General features: G+C 42.6%; 1 protein-coding gene across 2 annotated transcripts; it reads right to left on the reverse strand.

The window, feature by feature from the left end:
* Window positions 1-913: 913 nt before the first annotated feature.
* On the reverse strand, window positions 914-20,768 carry RND3 (Rho family GTPase 3). Of its 2 annotated transcripts, XM_082465204.1 has the most exons (5): window positions 20,360-20,761; window positions 19,780-19,867; window positions 7,690-7,799; window positions 4,598-4,732; window positions 914-2,947 (listed from the first exon to the last, which is right to left on the reverse strand). In XM_082465204.1, the coding sequence occupies exons 1-5, from the start codon at window positions 20,507-20,509 to the stop codon at window positions 2,696-2,698; spliced, it is 735 nt and encodes a 244-aa protein (XP_082321330.1). In that variant the 5' UTR covers window positions 20,510-20,761; the 3' UTR covers window positions 914-2,695. The 2 variants fall into 2 exon arrangements, with proteins under 2 accessions (XP_082321330.1, XP_082321331.1); XM_082465205.1 differs by lacking the exon at window positions 4,598-4,732 and having other exon boundaries at window positions 20,360-20,768.
* Between the last annotated feature and the right edge of the window lie 113 nt (window positions 20,769-20,881).

Here is a 20,881-nt window from a genome sequence, read left to right on the forward strand (position 1 = left end):
CTTGTGCTAGATCCTCGGTTTTCCCTCTGCTTTGTGTTTCCGAGAATTATTCCCAAGCAAGTCACTGTACCTCAGACTTTGAAAGCCATTTTAAAAAAAGCATGGATGCAGTTTTTATATGAAGGGACTTAGCTGTGTAGAAGTAGCTGAGTTTTTCTAAATAGCTGTGAGATACTCCACGTGGAGTATCTTTGGACATGTCTGTAAAACTTGCATGTAAGAGTCTTAGCTAAAGACAGGGTTTTTGGGCACCCAGCCCTCTCTTGATCCTGAGCTATTCCATGCTGACTTTATAGCGTTCAGGTCACTGGGGAGGCCTGTATTGTGTTGTCCTGTGTTATTTAGAGATGCTGCTACAATAAACAAGGTCATTTTTGCTTTCCTCTTTTTTTTGTGTGCTGCTTTCCCTTAATTGTTGCAATAGCCGGGTCCTGGGTCACCTATACAGTAGGCTTCTGCGAACAACAGCACGTGTTGCAAGGTAGATGCTGGTTTAGGAAGTGTAGCTTGGGGCTCCAGCAGGCAGAGTAGCAAACTAGGCTCATTATCAGAATTAAACCTGTGACCTGAGACTGCATCATACTGTTTTATTACTAAAGTGTTGAAGGAAAGTTCCACATTTCCTACGAATTAATCCTAGGCAGTGTCATGGCTCTTTTCTGTTTATGGTCAAATCACTTAGTCTAATTACACTCCATTTCTTTCTTGGGACCTGAAATCATCATGAAAACCTTTTATATACACAGATTTATCTTCCCCTAAGAAACTCTGACTTCTGCCAGAAATCAAAAAATTCCAAGGCCTACTCATCCAGGAAATGTTAGGTCAGATCTTGCAATCACCTCTATTAAAGAAAACTAAACAGCTACATCAGGAAGTAGGTAATAAAAGGCAGATCACATTTAGACAAAGACATGGTTACTTTTTTATTTGAAGAAAAAAAAAAGTATGTTTTAATAAATACTGCAGAAACATTGACCAAACAAACATACAAAGTGACTTCAACATTTAAAAAACTGCAACGAAAGTTCTGCTTTATAACAGTTATAACTTATTTTCTTTTTACAATATTTAAATACAGAAAGCACTTGCCAGCTATTTCGTAATACTGCCCAAAGCATAATGCTGCATCAATCAAAGCATAGCATGTTGGTAAAATGTCTGTATTTCGTGGGAAATGACTGGAATGGTATTTTCTTGCAGAGACAAAACAAAGTGCTCGTAAGACACAGACTGAATGTTGTAGTTACCTTAATCTCCTCTCCTGCCACAACTGAATGGGAGCACAGCTTCAACACTTCAAAAATGAAGCTTTATCATTGGAAAGAAAGCTCGTTTTCAACAAGCGCCAACAATAAAAAGGTCAGATCTGGTTTCTTCTCTGAAAGAAGCTCTAAAAGTAACTGGTCAAAAAATATCTGTAAACTATTTTAAATGCTGACTCTTTTATGTAACGATAGCGATAAAGTATCAAACACGGGCCTTGGTGGAATCTGGTTAAGTGAGGTTTAGCAATCACTCTCTAGAAATGCCCTAGGATAGTGTCAGGACTGACATTACATAATTGTCCTCTAAGGATTCTCGAAAGCTTGGATCAGAGGGGCCTTCTGTATCATGTTCACTGAAAGAAAGTGAAATAAACAGACTGATCATCAGATATTGCCAACTTGGGAGCTTCATCCCAAAAGAGGTTTTTTGCTTTGTACTTTTGGTATCTTAATTCCAGACGGCTTAACTCACAAACTGTGCTTTCTGCTACTAACCTTCATTCGTTATCTCTTCATGTGAAAATAGTACCTACATTTTTTCCCCCTTGGACCATTCCATGATGTCAAACCAAGACACCTTTTATTTGACTTTGCATTTTTATCAACGATGGCAAAAAAAAAAAAAAAAAACCACACACCCTCTTTTCTAAACAGCACACAAAAATATCACATTGAGCAATTTACCACTTTTTAATGACAATCACAAGGATGAAAAGAACCATCAGACTGAATAAATATTGACACTTTTTCTAGCTGACCTATTCGATCTTGGTAGTGCTGGTCTGCATATCTTGCAAGACTGCAAAAGCCTTTCTTGAGAACCATCTCGCTCAGCTATCTTCAGGATGGCAAGATTTCAAAGCCTCACCAACTTTTCCTCTGGATATCCCATGGGTCCTGATACAATTTCCATTTTAATGATGAGCTAGGAGGAAATTAGATCACATCCTCTAGAAAACTAAATGCTAAGGTCACAGTGCCAGTTCCCCAATGAGGACGGTGTATTAATATATACTTTTTGTAAAGGAGATTAAAACACTTAAAAATTAAATCAAAGTAGAGATCCATGAATAGATTGTAACAAAGAAAACAAAAACGCAAGCACCATTCAGAGCGTGGTTTTTCTTCTTGGAGGTACTCGCATTCCTCCTCCTCAACCTCTAGCCCATCTGAATCTCTCTTTTTTGGCATATTTTTCAAGTCACACTTCAAAACTCTTCAATGAACTCACTTCTCATCGCTTGTTCTACATGCCGAACCTAAGGACAGGATTCCAAAAAGATGAGCATCCTTCCAAATGCCTCCTAAGCCTCCAGAATACGTGACTTTGGCTGTGCACTTTGCTCAGACTTCACCTTTTTTTTTTTTGTTGTTGGTGGTGTTTTCCACACTAGGTTTCCTTGTCCTCATTAAAGATAACCAGAGATTCACATCACAGTGCAACTCTTGGCTTTGTCCTTTCGTAAGTCCGTAGCCACTGCGGAGAGTTCTGGTCTGCTGGGCATGTGTGAAATCCGCTTTGTCGCCCTCTGCGATTTGTTCCGCTTAACGTTTTTATTTGTCTTGTTTACACATGCCAAGGTGGCCACATGAAAAATGTCTCTGACACTATTTTCTGACTGTAAAGCCGAGCATTCGATGTAAGTAGCTGCTCCGATCTGTTTGGCCATATTTGCCCCCTGAGAAGCAAAAAAACGGGCTGTGATCACCAATAAGTCTTCGGGGAAGTGTGTCTTCTAACACCACGAAATAATTGCATAGCAAAATGTTTCTAATGTTAACTGAATTTTCTAAGTATTGACGAAAAACAATTTTTTACATTTGAACTGCCTTATTTATTATTTCATAAATATTTGCAGCCAAGACCCAATCCTAAGATGTCCAATTACCATCACTCAGTAGACACTGCTTGACTTCCCAGAGGTGCTAAAGGCTGATCTAATGTCATTGGGTCATCAATAAACAAGGGCCACGATCATGAAGTAGTTAGTATGGGTGATTCTAAGAATTACCCAGAGAATCTTACTATTGGAAGAGAGTAAAAAAGCTGAAGACCATGAATGTAAATGCTCTGGCAGGGTGATCTGGTCCCTTGAGCCTGTTCCAGCACCTCATGGGGCACTCAATTTCTCTTTTCTTGAGCGTAAATGGCACTCAAGACTAATAGACAAGCTGTACAAAAAACAGGGGTAAGAGAATTTAGAATGAATTTTGAAACGTATATGATTATGTCTTAGGGACAAAATAAATTGAGGAAAGGAATAATACTGTTCTAGCATCTACAACTTACTTAGGGGACACAAAATATGTAATTTCTAAATGTGGACCAGACAACCAGTGGACACAATAATAAGCATGTGTGCATCAAAATGACTTATTTAAATAGCCAGATTTTTGTTAATTGGAATGAAGGACAAAGAAGACCACAGTATGAATGGTCAAACGATGAATACTAAATAAAATTCTAGCTGTTTCAACATGAACTCTCTTTAGAATCTGGTTGTAAGTTTTAAGAGAATGAACTTCTGAAACCAATTCTCCTCCTTTCTATATGCTTGAGGGAAATGCGTGCAGAAATGATGAAACTCTAAAAGACAGTTGTTTTCTGGAGTACTCCATTTTACTGACAATGGCCTTTTTAAAGTATTGTATTGTGTTGCTGAGTGCAAAATAAGATTAACTTTAAGAGTAATACTTTAAGAGTATTACTGATTTTGACCACATTCTCTCTTAAATCTATTTCACTTTAAACCCAGTGAGAGTTGCAGAGATACAGAGGGTTGACTATGAGCCACTGTTTCTGCACTCAAGTGATCAAATATCATGTGAGTCCCCTACCGAATGACAGAGCATTTCACATTTTAAAGGATTTTTTTTCCAAACGCGTCTTATACACACACACACACACACACACACACACACACGAATCCTTACACAGTCAACTGCTAAATAAATACTGGAAAGCTTTTTGAGAGAGTCCAGAATCAAAGTATCACCACAATTTCAGCCAAACCTTTTCCCAGATCACTTTGGTGCTCACTTGGCAGTTTTTACATTAATCTGAGCAATGGGCTTCCAGGAAGGGGCTGGGATAGTTGCTGTGAAGGCAGAGGCACAGAAACGCCAGCCCGTCTCATCTGTGTTTACAGATGGTCACGACCTGGACACATGGTGTTCATTCTGCATCTTAGAAAAAAAGGGGCTAGCGCCTGGCCTTGACCCCTGGTTGAGCCTTTAGAAAAGCAGCTACTTTTCATTTTATTTACTAAGAATGATGTTCCATTTCTGACATTCTAACATCTATGTGTGCCCACTGACTACATACGTACCTGGTCATAGGACACTGGGGTCTGCCTGTGGTTTGAGAGCTCTACTAATGTACTGACATCTGTCCGAAGATCAGATTTGCAGCCGACCAAAAGCATTTTGGTGTTGGGACAAAACTCCTGGATTTCACCTTTCCACTGTGGGGGGGGAAAAGAAGATGAAAAATTAACAAAGTGCTGGCATCCATAAAGTGGAAAACAAGTTCTCCACTGGCAGGCATTGGAAATGGGACTCAAAAAGGACATTTAAAAGAAATTGTCACTTCAGATGAAGAAGCAAACTTGCATTTATCTTCTACGTAGATATTAAATGTTACTGCTTTTTAAAGTGGATCCATTAGGGAACCATATTCTTCTTCTCTGTGACTCATTAACTGTCCCTACTGCAAGAGACTTGTTGGGTGTTGTGAGAAAGTAACTAAGGCAATTTCTTAATTATTGTGGTATCTCTGAAAGATAAAAGTGCCTTAAGAATAATTATATATTCTAACAAGTGACTACATCCTCGGATATGTTGAGCTGGTACTTCCCAGCATGGAAGACCGGGAATAAGGCAGAGCCAACACAAGCACAGATATACGTTCACTAATCCCACCTAGAAAGACTGAGCAGCCACCGTGTGCTGAAATCTCTATTGAGATTTCAGAGACTGGACATAGAGTTAATTAATAGGACAGAATGTCCTGCCTTTAAGGAGCTTCCATTGGGGTGGCTGAATCAACAAAGACCATGACATTTGCAAAGGCCCATCTCAGGTTATCAGGGAGGCATCTGGTCCCATGGCTCATATGTCCTTGAGTTAGTCTTAAATTACGTAAGTTATTAATTTAGTCTACTTTGGCTAGTTGTTTCATGACCCAACAAGAACTCTTAGAACCTCCAGAAATGCCTGGCGGGGAATTCCAATTGTCCTCTTAAAGAGCAAATGCATGACTTTTTGTGGTTTCACTTCCTCAAGCTTGAGATGACCATCAGGGTGAGAGTCAGGAGTTCAGAGTGTTCACAGGAGAGCTCAGCTCAGGGGCTGAGATCGGGAAGCTGCGCCTGCCTCTGCCTGCCCACATTCACAAATACGTATTCAGTGCTCTGCTAAATACTGTGGTGGTTACAGAGATGATTAAGATGTAGCTGAGTCTTCCAGAAAGGAATTCACAAGAGAGTGGGGGTGATGAAGTCATGTCTATAATACTAGATAAAAGTGACATCCTGCAGGAGTAATTTAAAAGACCTCTAGAGGAGACATCTCCAGATCTAGAACTGTGGGCAATGAACTCTAGTCCAAAGTACACCCGTGGATTGAAGGGCATAATACATACTTTCCATAAGAGCCTAATTTATCCACCAACTCCTCCCTCCCGCCCTCCCCCTCCCTCTCCCACCCTCCCTCCCCCTCCCTCTCCCACCCTCCCTCCCCCTCCCTCTCCCACCCTCCCTCCCTTCCTTCCTTCCAGCACTATTTAGAGGCATCTATCATGTGCTAGATGACACTGGAGTAAGAACTAGAAGGTGAATTGAAAAAAAGAATAAGATCTCTCCAGCTCTAAGTCACTGTAACCTCTTTGATATTCAAGGACTTAAAGGATTCAATTAATCAAGACAAACCATAGCAGGGATTATCATGAGCCTTAAACTTCACACAAATGTAAAACACACTCATTAATATCTCTAAGGCCAAAGTCACTACACATTTGGTCTTAGCAGACAAAAGCAAAATAAAACAGGAGCAAGGTTTTTCATCATAAATTATGCATAACCCGATACTACATCAAGTAAGAACTCCAGTAAATAAGCAGTCTCTTTTATCTACAGACAAGCAAGAGACAAGTTGTTATGTTGTTCTTCAGCTGTGTGATGGCTCTGGCCTGCCCCGTGTCTAGCAATTATTTACAAGCACCGAAGGCAGGAAAGGTGTATTCCTGCCAGAATCTGACAGTCGCATTATTTGTGTTAGATACAAACATGACTCAAAATTGAAAGCTAAAAAGAGCCCTTAATCTTTTAAGAAATTCATATTTCATTGAACTAACTGTATTTGTCATGTTTAGTAAAGAGATGGGGTAGGGGGGATGATTAACCTTCAAATCCTAATTTCGTAATGACACACAAGGCCAGCAGTCAAACATGATAGGGAAAAATAAACTAATAAAAACACACAAAATATGAGGACACTGCCTGGCTCTTAAGCACATCCTCTGACTAAGCCTGAGTGCATGGAGAAGAAGGGGGCTCTAGGGAAGGTCTGATTCCGAAACCCCACAGCACTCAGGCCAGGACTGAGAAGTCAGCTAGAGGCTAATACACGCTGGTCCTTGGATGGGCATATGCCTTTCTCTAACTACCCGGAGGCTTAGTCCTAGGTTGGCAGAGCCCAAGGAATTCTCCTCCCCCCGCCCAGCCTCCCCAGGACCTGTGACCCACCTGCCACAGGGTGCCTTCCTCCCGACCTCCCCTGGGTTCCATCCAGAGCTTCCTCAGATTCCTTCCCCGCCTACAGAACCTCACTACCTTTGCCTCCAGAAAGTAGCTATGTGATATCATCTGTGACATGTGTACACGACTGTGTTTACTAGTATCTGACATCACCTGGTCTAATGTCTGTAAACACACCCCTATTACTCCCCTATTTATTCTATTTCTGTTTCTAATAAATAACATCACTACTGAAATACAGCTTCTTTACTAAAACAGCTATTACTGCATTCATTTCAATCCCTGAATTGAGGTCAAAAGTAAACCTGTAAAGTAAAGCACAAGCTACAGGGTGAATGAAGGACGGAAAGAAGGAAGACACACTTAGCAGTAATGGAGTATCAGTATTTTTAGCTGCCCCACTGCCACCCAAAGGATAAACACAGAGGCTCTTAAAAGGGTATTTTGTTTCTTAAAATGAAATAAAATGTTAAGCAGGTTCATCATCAAAACTTGGGACACATAAGAGTGGAAACCCTGTTATAATGTGAGTGTCCTTTTCAGTGTTTTAGTTACAAGACATACAGCAGGGAATTAACTGCAGTGTTTGAGCTCCCAGCCAACCACATGTTTCTACTTTATATCTGGGCCAGTACTGATCTGTGTCATCACTCCCCAGCACTTGCCTTTTTCAGGACACTGTCCAGAGTCTCTGGTCTACTGATGTCAAAGCAAATCAGCACGGCATCTGAATCTGGGTAAGAGAGGGGCCGGACGTTGTCATAGTAAGGAGAACCTGAGAAGAAACAAAGAAACACAAGTTTTCAGATGAATATCCCCTTTGCCTGTCATGCATGAACTCTGCCCTTTTGAGTTGAATCCTTGGATGGTCACATGGCTCCCATCTCCTCTAGTTCTTGGAAAAGAAAGCAAACAAAAGCCGAGTAGTACTATATTCATTTCTACTAGAAAACAAGGAAACCTCACTTGTATCTGACTTAAATTCGAGGGGAGGAGCCAGGATCTTATGTTGAAATCTGCACAGTTCAAAGAGTAGAGCCCAAAGGCACCTAGGTGAAGGGCAGAAGCATCTGGAACCAGATGGTCTGGAGTGCAAATCCACCTCCACCACTGCAAGACGGGGGCAGGTGGCTTCAGGTCTCCGTGCCTCCGATTCTTCACTCATGAAAGGAAGATGACAACAGTACCTACCTGGGATTCAATAAACCTGGGCAGTGCCTGTCACTTAGTAACGGATCAAGAAGTCTTAACTAAGGCTATGGCTGTGCTATTGCTATCGAAAGCTGAGTGGTAGCAAGCACAGTCACCGGAGCTACTTCTTGGGAAAGAGCCCGATATTCAAGATCACTCTGTTAGTACAATGGAAAATGGGGGAGGGAGGAAAAGGGTGGGTTCAGCCACACAAAGAGAACCATCGTGAGCCACATCAGCACCACCCTATCTCCAAGTTACAAGTTTGTATAAGCCATGACCTTTGAGCTTGCTTACTTAAACTTATCCCCAAACTCTGTATTGACTCTCTTCCTGTTACAACCAAAAAATGTAATAAATGCCATACTGGATCCTGTCACTTTTTTACACTTTTCCATCTCTGGGAGTGACATCAAGGCATGATCCAAGGATCTGAGCCTGAGTTAAATACAGGGTTCCCTAAAGGTTCAAGTTACCAGCCAATTAATTTAACCGCAGAACCCCCTCTGGTCGTTTAGGAAATTTCTTCTCTTCTTTTAAAAATCCCAAAGGATGGGCAATTGCATGAGGCCAGTTATTATAAAATGGTGTGCCTATAAAATTAAATAACGGCCTGCCATGCTATTTATTTTTTGAAAAATCATTTTCAGTATACTGACATTTCACAAGCACAACATGAAATCGTTTTACTAGGAATGTATACATATACGTATATATATATATAATTTGACTCCAGAATAGAGAAAATCTAAGCCACCAGTCTTTTTGAAACCCAATTTCATTTTGACATCACCTTCCATTTCTAGCAGAAAAACATGACATGTTGTCCCCTGATAAATCAAAACCTCATAAGTCAAAGTCAGGGAAAGAGAAAGACTAAAGAAGCTTGTCAAATAATCCTTTATATTTCTATCAAAACAAAATTTGTCAGGAGGCTGCTCCCGAGATCTCAAAGTTACTGCCCGTAGTTAGGGTGAATCACCCTCTTTTCTCAGGATATTGTGCGTCCCTAGCATTCACTAAGCAACCCCAGGAATGCTGTGGCTCTTTCATCAGCTGCTTTAGGGATGGAAAGTGACAACTTCAAGCCAGGTGTGTCTACCAAGCAAGAAGGAAGCGAAATGTTCTAGGAATCAGGAAGAAAAGTGTGAATAAATATAGACCAACTAAGCCAGAATCTGTCCTGAGCTACAGCAGCTCCCTGCCCACATCTGGAATCAGGACCCTGATGGAGGAGAGACTGACAACAAAAAGATACTTTCCAAAAGCTTAAAGCGTTTAAAGTTTAAAACAAACAAACAAAAAGCCATTTAAAATAGTAAGACCTATAAGAATAGGCTGTTTTCTGAAAATGACACGCTATGGCTGCTGCCTTCTCAGCCACTCAAAAAAAAAAAAAAATCTGAGGTTACAAGAAAAATTCACAAATAGTTCATTAACGTCAACATTTTTGAGAGGATCCGAAACGAGATGGCTTATCACGCTACATGGATACACTGGCATTTCCATATTTGTTCCGTGAAGTTCAGACTTTCTGAATTGCAGCTTCTGTTTCCGTGTCCAAAGTCTAACCTGGACACAGCTTCTGCTGTAATTATTGGGGAATCTCTTTTTCCAAACATGGAATCAGAAAATTCCAGATCATAGAGTGGAAATCCAAATACCAGACACATACATGAGGATTTCCTCTGCTCTTCCAAGTTAGCAGGAGATGACCTGACCCCAAATCTAGAAAGTCACAGTGTTCCAACAACTCAGGATGTCAGAAGCCTAACTAGGCTTCAGAGATCTCCCTTCTTGGAAATCACTCCCATTGGGAAGAAAACTATCTCGCCGTGGATACTTTCCAGCCTCCAGCAGACCTGAACTTTGGAGGACAGGCTTCTCCAGGTGCCTTATTCCTTCAGGACATAATCTTTGACTAAGATGAAAGTAAGTACACATTGCTAATCTCTGATCTAAGACTACTCTACATAACAGTGAAAACCATCTTTTCCAGACACAAAATTAAGGAAAGACAGTTGGAGAATTACAAGGGTACTAAAATAGAGTAATTAAAATTCGAACTACTGGGAAAATCCAGAGGAATGGTTTTAACTTCCAAGCCACCACGTGGCTGCAGAGAATACCCCTCCCTTTGTGTACTGGGCTTCTCTCCCTCTCCCATTTTATGGCCACAAAGGGGATGTGGCTTTGTCTTCAGCCCTCTGTCACTGCTGGAGACTCCTGCTTCCTAGAATCAAGGGAACTGCCTTCTGTACTTAGTGGGTGTACCCAAATATTTGCAAAATGTTAAGTATTGGCCTGACTTTAAAATGAAATGGAGTTTGCAACTGAAACCAAATTCTTATGGAGGTTTGATTCTGCTTTTGTTTTTATTTGGTTTAATGTTTTGAATGAAAATACATATTCAATATATATATATATTAAGGTTCATGAGAAATATGCCACCTTGCTTGTTGAGGTACACAGGTAATTTTTAAGAGCTTTAACAAGATCTAATTAGGAGTGATACTTTGATCTGTCCTATTACTTTTGCTAATGAACAGCGCTTTTAGATCCACAAGAGTGTCCAAAGGTAGTAATAAAACTGATCTCCATATTTATTAGTTATAAGCATAATTTGCTTAACCACTAACCACAAGAGTAATTTGTCATTAAACGTAACAAGACCACTTATTCATTACATTTTTTGATAGGGCATGGTTAAAACTTTGAATAGAAAAATCCATGGTCTGAATTTTTTCATAGTGAAAAAAGAAAACTGATAGAGAATGATAAAAGAACTTGTCCTACCAGGAAGAATCTAACAATCATCAGCTAAGCACGACCTTCGGGCGGGGTGTGGGAGGGTGTGGGACCCGGGGGGAGGGTAAATCCAGTGTAACTTGCAAGTGTTTACTCTGCATTTAAGCGCTTGGAATTCTTGCCTATAAAGCCCAAGCTACCGCACAAAGCAAGGAAGAAAAGCAAAGCTTGAGGGTGCACGGTGTGATCACAGGCATGCGGGGGCTAACTCGTCAGCCAAGAAAAAATAAAGAGGAATTCCAGGAATGCCCCTATGAAGTGAGAAGCAATACAGGCAGGGAGAAGTGACACCAAAGGAAGAGGCAGAAAGCAAGTCGATGAGACAGGAACAATACCTGCCCCTCACTCCTCCATCCCTCCAGAAAAGCCTTACAGCATTCTGTTAAGTCAAACAGTAAAATATTAACTTCTACGGATTTTTTTTTTAAAGATGCATGTGAAAAGCTGCCAAGGTAACTATAGAGCTAAACACAAGGCAAGAAAGAACACTGAATAATTGTGTATTATGTAGAAAAGAACTGAACTTTAACTGCAGTATATAGTAGGTACTGACATACATATAGTGTGTACTCTAGTGCCCAAGAAAATACTAGATCTAAAGTCAGTTAGTCTAGGTACTGAGCTTTGCTTGTCAAATAAAACTCTTTCTCACCATGTGGAATAGGCTTTCTTGCACATGGTAGTTCTCAGATGCAGCATTTCTCTTATACTTTGTGTAACTTTAAGCACCCAGCACTATTCCAAGGTCCTTTCTATTTAACCATCAGATCATCAAAAGGAAAATTTCAAGAAATTCCACACTGTAAAGAAATGATGACACCACATATGCAAAATGTGTGCTCCCAAACCCCACAAAGAACAAGCTTTGCTTGGGTGGAGACTGGAATAGTGCCATGTGAGGTTCTCTGAGTCCTTCGAGTTTGGCAAACATCAGCAAAGTTCCAAAAGGTTTCTGAAACTGTTCAGGTCTACCCATCTTTGTCTTCAAGATCATTAATTCTGGGTGAGAGCAGTCTTTCCAGCCCAAGAATGGTCACAAAGTGCCTCACCCAGAAACTACTTCTGCAGACACATACCTGTCCGCTTAAGTCATCTCTTCACAAAGACAGAACACACCATATATGTACATAATTAAATGTAAGAAGATTCATGCCCAAAAGGGAGGCTTTAGGGAACCTTTTGCAAAACGAGTTCGAACACTGGGAGGCTTTATAGGAGCTTGAGAACTGAAAACTTTAGTTGACTATTTCATAAATACAACTTCTTTTACTTGAACCTTAAATTGAACAACTTCTCTTTCTCCCATAAGAAATTCCTACCTAGAACAATAAAATCAGGGATACTGCATATTTGGGGGAGAGAAAATATGTTAACTTTTGGTATTTTTAGTGATCACCAAGAGAACACCTGTACCCAAGAGCAGTTACCATGTGGATGATCTGCCCAGTTATTACAAGATTCCATTTCGTCATGCCATCTCCACTCAGAGTGAAAGCTCCAAATCAGCAGTCATCTCAGGAATGTGAATCAAGCCCAGGCAGAACTCTGGGTCTGGCTCAATATAAGACTGTTGAACTCTTTTTCCAAGCAGTCTGCACTACAGGCACCAGGCCCTCAAATATGCAACAAGTATTGCCAGGAAGGATATTTTATTTGTTTCTTCTATAGGTTCAGCTGAACAGAAATTATAAACAGATTTTACGAAAATTTGGGGGCACTTCTCTGTTGCTATTAAGAAAAGAATCAATATTTTCAATTTCCGGGAACAATGCAGATACCTAGTTGTATAGAAAGTCAAAGAGGTAGAAATAAGACTACTTTTGAGCTTTAAATAAAGGTTTAGGGTTAAACTCCCAATCTTACTGAGATACTTTAAAAATATAAGAATCAAAACATTTTACTTAAAGTGGAACTACAGTAAGTCACAGAACCTTAGGGATAAGAGTAGATATGTATACATCTAAAAAAATTACATTATCATTCAGTAAGTACCCATGAGTGAATCTGCCCTGCCACATACTATGTCATCAGGCTCATGTTTCAAAGCTAATGTGCACAACACCTGGTCGGACTTCTGAGGCAGCTTATGTTCATGCCAGTGAAATTTCTGTTATGTCAAGGGTGTCTCTGAGTAACGTTGGCAATATATTGTAACTGAGAAGAAATTTAAAGGGCATCAGAAAATGGTTGAGACACAAGTAATTCATTTGGCATGGACCACCAGACACCATGAGCTAGCTGGAGGAACTATTGGTCCTTGGTGTCACATCTACATGCAAAAGAACTGGATTAATGAGAAAACATCTGGTTATTTCAGGTGGCATCAGAATGACAAATCTGGATGCCTCACTGAAAATGTGCAACTTAGCAAGAAACCAGATTGGAAAAAACCCAGCACTAAATGGGGTTTAAACTAAAGAGAGACAGAGATCTAGACACAGATATAAACTTAGAAAGGGACTTTATATCTTCCTCCTTTTTTTGATCTATAGTTTCAACGGAAATCATTGCACAGTGGACAATTCTCCAAATGTAGTTTTATGTATTTCTTACTAGAAATCACTATCCAAACCCAGGGCTGTTTTGCCTTTAACCCACATCTCTTACAGAGTTTCAGGGTGAAAACTCAAGAGTTGAACCTGGCTTTGGAACTCTAAGCTCCTAGAGCTCATTACTACCTTATGATCTAACTGATTTTGTGCAATTTTGCCCTTGATATTCACAACACAAGCACCCATGCTTCTTTGGCTTCTTCATAAATTCTTGCCCTCCCCCTTTCTCTAACAAGGTTAAGTTAAAATTCTTCAACTTTCAGAATCTTGTTCTCCCTGATAGTCATTCAGCGTAAGCATGTTTCCAAGTGGGAGGGATGTTAAAGAGTTCTTAAGAACTGAGTCACCTTCGAGAGATGAGGAAGAAATTGTGGTGGGTTTCGATGAGTCACAAGTCAGGGGGCTTGGGCTGGCCCTGCAGTCTTCAACAGTTTTTTGGATCTTCTTGCTAAGTGAATCCAGCTTTAGAACCTCCAGGCCCAGCCTCCTATAAACAAGTACTAGACAGTGAGTACCTTGAGGGCAGGCACTGTCCTAGCCAGGCTTGTCCCTGCTCCCACAGCCTTTAGCAGAGTTCATGCACACCGAATGTCCTAAAAAATGTTTACTGGTTTCAATCATTTCTATAAGTCTTGCCTTGATGTGTTAATTTACATCTTAAATCACAAAAAAGGGACCAGTGATCCTTTTGATGCTGCTTTTCTGGATTATTGACTAACCTCCACATTGCTGAAACATTTCCATCCCTGTTAAGAAATATTTCAAGAGTGCTTGTCACTGAGACTATTCTTCAAACCTGATGTATGATCTATAAATATAACAATATATTGATAGGTAGACTTATGGTTTAGAGGAGTTTGTCCTCAAAGTCAGGCCATGAGTAATTAAGATTTTCCTCTCTTCCCTAAGAATACTACATTCTCTGTTAATACTGCTAAAAACTAGTACAGGAAGTGCTAACTTTAGCACTCGTGGCCTAAAAGAACCTTGTATCAGGACAGGATTCAAAAGAGTGTTTATGAGGCAACAGCATAGTTATTGTGGGGGAATATTAGCAGCTGAATTGAGTATTTTAAAACTAACAATATGCCTTAAATAAAATGTGCATTAACTTGCCCTGGTTAAAAGCTGAAATGAATGATTATTACTCCCTAAATCACATGTGCTGAAATTACACTGCAATCAAATCACTTAGGAAAAGATATGGTGATCCTTAAATGACAAAGTTTCTATTATTAGTAGACACTGGCTTCATGCTACAAATTGCCTCTATGCTTGGCAAATCTGGCAGATTCTGAAGCACAAGACTACTTTGGTCTCACTTATCGCTTCAAAATGTTGAAACCATTACCCATTGTTTTGCAGAAACTCACTGAGTGAATTTGAAAAATCAATAGGAGCATTTCTGCAACTTTTAATCAAAATGCTCATCTTATTATCAATGAAAGGGAATAGGAAATATTTCTCATTAAAATCAAGAAATCATAGACCTGTATCTAAAGACTACCTTTTAGAGGAGTCACAGTGCAGTTATTTATAAGAGGGTTTTGTTTCTTTTTTTTTTTTAATTTTTATTGGAGTGTAGTTGATTTATAATGCCGTGTTAGTTTCAGGTGTACAGCAAAGTGAACCAGTTGCATATATACATATACCCACTCTTTTAGATTCTTTTCCCATATAGGCCATTACAGAGTATTGAGTAGAGTTCCCTGTGCTATACAGTAGGTCCTTGTTGATTATCTATTTTATATATAGTAGTGTATATATGTCAATCCCAATCTCCCAATTTATCCTTCCCCATCCCACTTTCCCCCACGTAACCATAAGTTTGTTTTCTACATCTGTGACTCTATTTCTGTTTTGTGAATAAGTTCATTTGTACCATTTTTTTAGATTCCACACATACGTGATATCATATGATATTTGTCTATCTCTGTCTGACTTCACTCAGTATGACAATCTCTAGGTCCATCCATGTTGCTGCAAATGGCATTATTTCGTTCTTTTTTTATGGCTGAGTAATACTCCATTGTATACATGTACATCTTCTTTATCCATTCCTCTGTCGATGGACTCTTAGGTTGTTTCCATGTCCTGGCTATTGTAAACAGTGTTGCAATGAACATTGGGGTGCATGTATCTTTTCAAATTGTGTTTCCTTTTAGGGGGCTGGAATAACTTTAAGCAGCCATAAGAAATCGACTGGCAAAGTGCCATTTGTGGCTGCTTCTTTAATTGGTGTGTGCCTTGGGGGCGGCGGGAAAAGTTTCCTGCCTGAGGATCTAGAAGATCTATCAGCATTAGGGATGCCTAACAAGGGAAATCCACAGCAATCAGATGCAAAGGGCACCTGGGTTCAAGAATCTGACAAAATTGGCTCATCATAGGTTGCATGTGAGCTACACTAAGTGGGGAGAGCTTCCTTCCCCCCACTCTTTGCCTTACCTGGACTGTATGCGTCTTAGGGGCAGGACCATATTTTAATTAACTCTGTATCTCTAAGGCCTGAAAGAAGCCCTGCACATAGTAGATGCAGAAAGGAAGAGGGAAAGAGAGAGAGAAAAAATGAGACTATACATTACTGTGCCTCAGAAAGTAGGGAATGAATTATCTTTTCTCTTGGTGTAACGAGGTCCCACAAATCCTAATTCCACTTGATGTTCTTTCCTACACCCAAACTGGCAGAGTTCTGCCTGTGCGTAATCGTATGCTGCTGGGGGGAGAAGGAGACCCCCTTATGAGAAGCTGTCCAAGTACAGAAACCGGATATGAGAACAGCTTCTATCTCCTAATGTCTGCTAGGAGGCTAAGCAGGATATGAATGCCATTCAAAGGACAAAGTTTATGCCATCTCTCTCCCTATGTAGGAGAAGTTACATGCCTCATTTTCCCTCTAACTTTCACAAAGTTCTAGAAGGGGAAAAAAAAATCTGACATTTAGGACTTTAGACACTTGGCTTGGATCTTTTCTCCAGAGTTAAATTGATAGCAGTTGGAAAAAATAAATGTATCAAGAGGCATCAGGCACACACAATTATTTTCACAACCCAAACTAAACAAATGTCTTAGTGGGCAAAGAAAATGTCAAATGTTTGTCAAAAAATAATCCTGTTCAGAAATTTGCCATGAAAAGCTTGAGATGAAATGAAAAACGGTTAAAGATACTTGAAGTGATTGGTTGCTGATGCAACAGTTCTTGCTAGATGTATTTCACTCATGAATGATAAACCATTTTTGGTGGAAACAGTCTACTCCTAGAATCCAGGCAATGCTTCATGACTGTGTTTAATTAACTCACATTTCACCTCACAAACAACATAATGGGATTCTAAATAATTCCCTTATGCCTTTTTCCCATTATGTATAAAACTCAATCTAAATTTGAACTAAGATTTCATTACTGGATAATTTTGCTGTGTGATATTTTCTTAATCACAGTCTTTTCAAACCTTTATATTTTAGTTAAATATGCATAGGTTTTGTTTCATTAAACAAAAATAGAAGTGATTATTTCACTACAGACTTCATTTCAGGTGATTATCTTTAATTTGATGAAAGGCAATATTTATAAAGTTGCCATTCTTTGTGCACAGGTAATTCAGTGGTAATAAATGTCAGGGAATCTCATCTCCTTGGAAACGACGCATATGATTATTCATTTGTTCATTCAACAGATTTTATTGGGTGACTACTGTGTGCAAGGCACGATGCTATGTGTGCAGAGACCACAAACTGTAGTTTGGATTAAATACTTGAAAATATACGAAGTGATATTTATCTGCACATGTGAAGCAGAGCCTCCAACTATGAACTGCCCACATTTTGTTTTCTAGGCTTTGTTAAACATGTGCATTTTCTCTTCTTTAAAAAAAAAAAAAAAAAAGTCAATTTGGCTCTTTGGGCACCTAATTTAAAATCTCCATTGGTGGTCCTGTGACACTTGAAGCTTGAGAGGGGATGCACAACCCAATATTCCTATAAGCCCACCCATGCCCCCTCCCTGCCCAAATGTGTCTCCTTCTTAAATCTACCAGAAAGCAGTGGCTCTGTTCAGAGCCTGGCTTGCTTTGTAGGTCGTGAAAACTGCAGGATGGGATGGCAGATCCACTGGGACTAAGAGCTGAAGCCAACCAACATCCCTGGAAACAAAAAGACTTGCCTGTCTGGTGATCTAAAGCCAAGAAGTATACAGCTGGGAGAGATCCTGCACATTATGTGGTTCTGTATCCTTTTTTTTTAGATGATGAAATGAGACTCAGGGAGGTAGAGGATCTGCACACAGAAGTCTGTGGTAACCAGTAGCTAAGATCTAAACATAGCTTTGTATCAACGACTGGATCAGACTCACAGACCCCATATCTAAATAATTCTTATCACGCATTAGGTCCAAACAGGCTGGGGGAGGGGAGTGAGAATCGGTGTTAATTATTGGTACCATACCAGCTGTCCTGCCCACTAGGCGTAACAAATACCATGATACGTCTGGGAATTTGAGCCCATTAAGTACTAGGCTGTGTACAAATCTGATGATGGAAACTACTGAAATAAGAAAATACTAGAATTCCGTCTATCACCACCTTCCCTATAGTTTCGAGAGTGTGTGCAATCCTCAGTACAAAACACGGTGAGGTCCCGGTTCTGCTACCCTTGGCGAGGCTCCAGGAGGAGCCTGACTCTCCAGGGAGAAACAAAATCTGCATATCTTACGGCAGCCCTCGGAGCATCTGGCACCAACCGTGAGAGGCGCTCGAGCGAGACTTCTCACTTGCCTTTGTGCCCGCACTGCCTCCGGCGACCCTGTCAGTCAAGGTCTCTTCCTTGTGCTCTCTAATCCCCTGCGTCCCTCGGGGGCTCCCGAGGTTAAAGTCGAGGGCTGTGGGAAGCTCGCGCAGCCCAGAAGCACCTCCACGAGGCCACTCCCAGCTGAGCGCAGGTTCACCTCGCGGGCCTCCCCGCCCGGCAGCAAAGCCTGCGTGCTGGCACTTGCGTGCTCCTCCTCCCTACTTTCACCCGGGATTTGGCTCGGTTCACCCGCGGCAGCCCAGCTCCCTGCTAAACTCCCAGACCTAAGCTCAGGGGCCTTCACCCGGCCTTTCCACTGGCTCCTCCTCCTCCTCCAGAGGCTACGCCCTTCCTGGGAACTGCACTCCGCCGCCAGGCACCGCAGGCTGGGACGGCGGGTGCCTGGGTTCCAGCCGGAGGTTCCTGGGGATGCTCCCGCCCTCACCGCGCCTGGCCCAGCCCGAAACCCTAACGGCCGCGCGGGGAAGCCTTCCCCTCCGCGGTGTAACCGGCCCTCCCTACCATCGCGCGTCAGGTTGGTGGGTGGGCGCGTGGGAAGGCGATAACCCGGCCTTGAACCCCAGACCCTTGAAAATAATTCACCATGCCAATAATTCAACTGGACGGGAAGGTCAAAGGCGAATAGGACGGCCCGCCTTGTAGACCGGAGGAGGGTGATGCAATGGGTCAGGAGGGAATGGCGTGGGCCGGGGGACACCAAGTGATCACGGGGGCGGGGGGGGCTCGGATCTGCCGGTCGGCACCGAGGCGGCGCGGGCGGCCGGCCGGCAGCTCGGAGAGGAGGCCCGGCGACCGCCCGCCGGGTGCTGCCCGCGCCGCCAGCGCATTCCAGGCAGTAGGCGTCACGAGCGCCAGGGCTGCTCGCGCTCACTTTACTCTCTCCCCAAGCGCGGAATCCGCCGGTAACTGCGTTGCTTTGGGGATTTTCTCCCACCTCCCACCACCCTCTCCGCGCTCCCCCCCTACCCACCAAGCAGCAGGTTAGATCCTGGAGGGGCGCGCTCGCATCCGAGAGCCAGCTGATTCCAAGGCGGCACACGCATCCCCCCAACATTTGGCCTTCCCGGCCGCCCCGAGACTACTCGGGCACAGCTCCGCGGCCACCCGGCTACAAGCATTTTCTACCACTGCGTCACCCCTCGGGCAAAGAGCGCCCTTCTCTGCCCACGGCTTTCCCCCGACCCAGTGTCGTTCCCCCACCCCCACTCAGAAGGGACACAATTTTCACCCAGCAGGGAATCCCTCGTAAGAAGCAAAGTTAAAGGAGCGGCGCAGAGCGAGCGCTGGTGGCGCGCTGGCCCGTGCTGAGAGCGTGCCAGGCGCGGAGTCCCGCTACCCGCCGCGCACCCCTGAGCGGCTGGAAACCCGCCCGAGCGCCACGCGGTCCGATGACTCTCTTACCCGAAGTGTCCCACAGGCTCAACTCTATTCTTTGTGTGTCGATTTCAAAACTGGCCGTGTAATTCTCAAACACCGTAGGGACGTAATTCTGGACAAGATGGACAGGGGGAAAAAAGAGGGCAAAGAGGTTATCTTAAAATGCACGACACCCGCAGAACACCCTCTGATAATCGCCTCCTCACTCTCCAATGGAAAAACGAAACCCCAAAACCCGCACCCACCAGCTCTCACACTGAACACGCGGACCCTTTCTGAAACCCCTAACTTCCCTCTCGCCCCACCCGGATCCTCCAAGACCGGAGGATCCAAATCTCCCAACCCCAGATTCTGCACACAGGACCGAACAAGTTTCAGAAGCTAACAGCAGAATGTGCGGGCGCATCCCAACCCCTCAACGCTTCCAGCCCACTTTCCCTTTCCGGGCAGTCTAACCAGGGGGAAAGTAGTAAATGGTGAGAAAGACGGCTGAAAAAAAGAAAAACGGGTCAAGGGGGGAGAGTCAGGGGAAACCCACCTCGACGCGGGGATCCCCCGGGCCGGGCGCCCCCCCCCCCTCGCAGCCCCGGCCGGCCACACTCACCTCGGGGAAGCAGTCTTTGGCGAAGACGTGCAGCAGCGCGGTTTTCCCACACTGACTGTCTCCCACCACTACTATCTTGCATTTCACGTTCTGATTAGGATCCATGATAGATTTACTGGATAATTTCTGGCTGGCTCTTCTCTCCTTCATTGATCTTGCCGTATTTTCTCTTGAAACAGAAATTTTCACTTAAGAGGAAAAAATATATATATTTCTCTTTCTATAAAAAGCAGATATATAAAAATAAATCGCAAGGCTGGTGGGAACCCCTGAAGCGCCGCGCAGACGAGGAGAGCTAGAGAAGCAGGCTCATTACTCTCCTCCGACAAGTTTTATGCCTGACTCCGCACGGCGCTTCCCAAGTCCAATTCCGATCCGACTGCTTTGTTTCACGCTCTCTGCGCGGCTTTATACGCCCAGCCTTCCAATCCTCTTTCTCAATGAGAGAAGGAAACTGATCCGCCTCCTCCCCTTTTATGGAGCCTGGGAGCGAGCGCCGTCTGGCTCCTCGCAGAACACGTA

The sequence above is a fragment of the Balaenoptera physalus genome (assembly GCF_965194825.1).
Source record: "Balaenoptera physalus genome assembly, chromosome: 6".
In the NCBI taxonomy this organism is placed as follows: domain Eukaryota; kingdom Metazoa; phylum Chordata; class Mammalia; order Artiodactyla; family Balaenopteridae; genus Balaenoptera; species Balaenoptera physalus.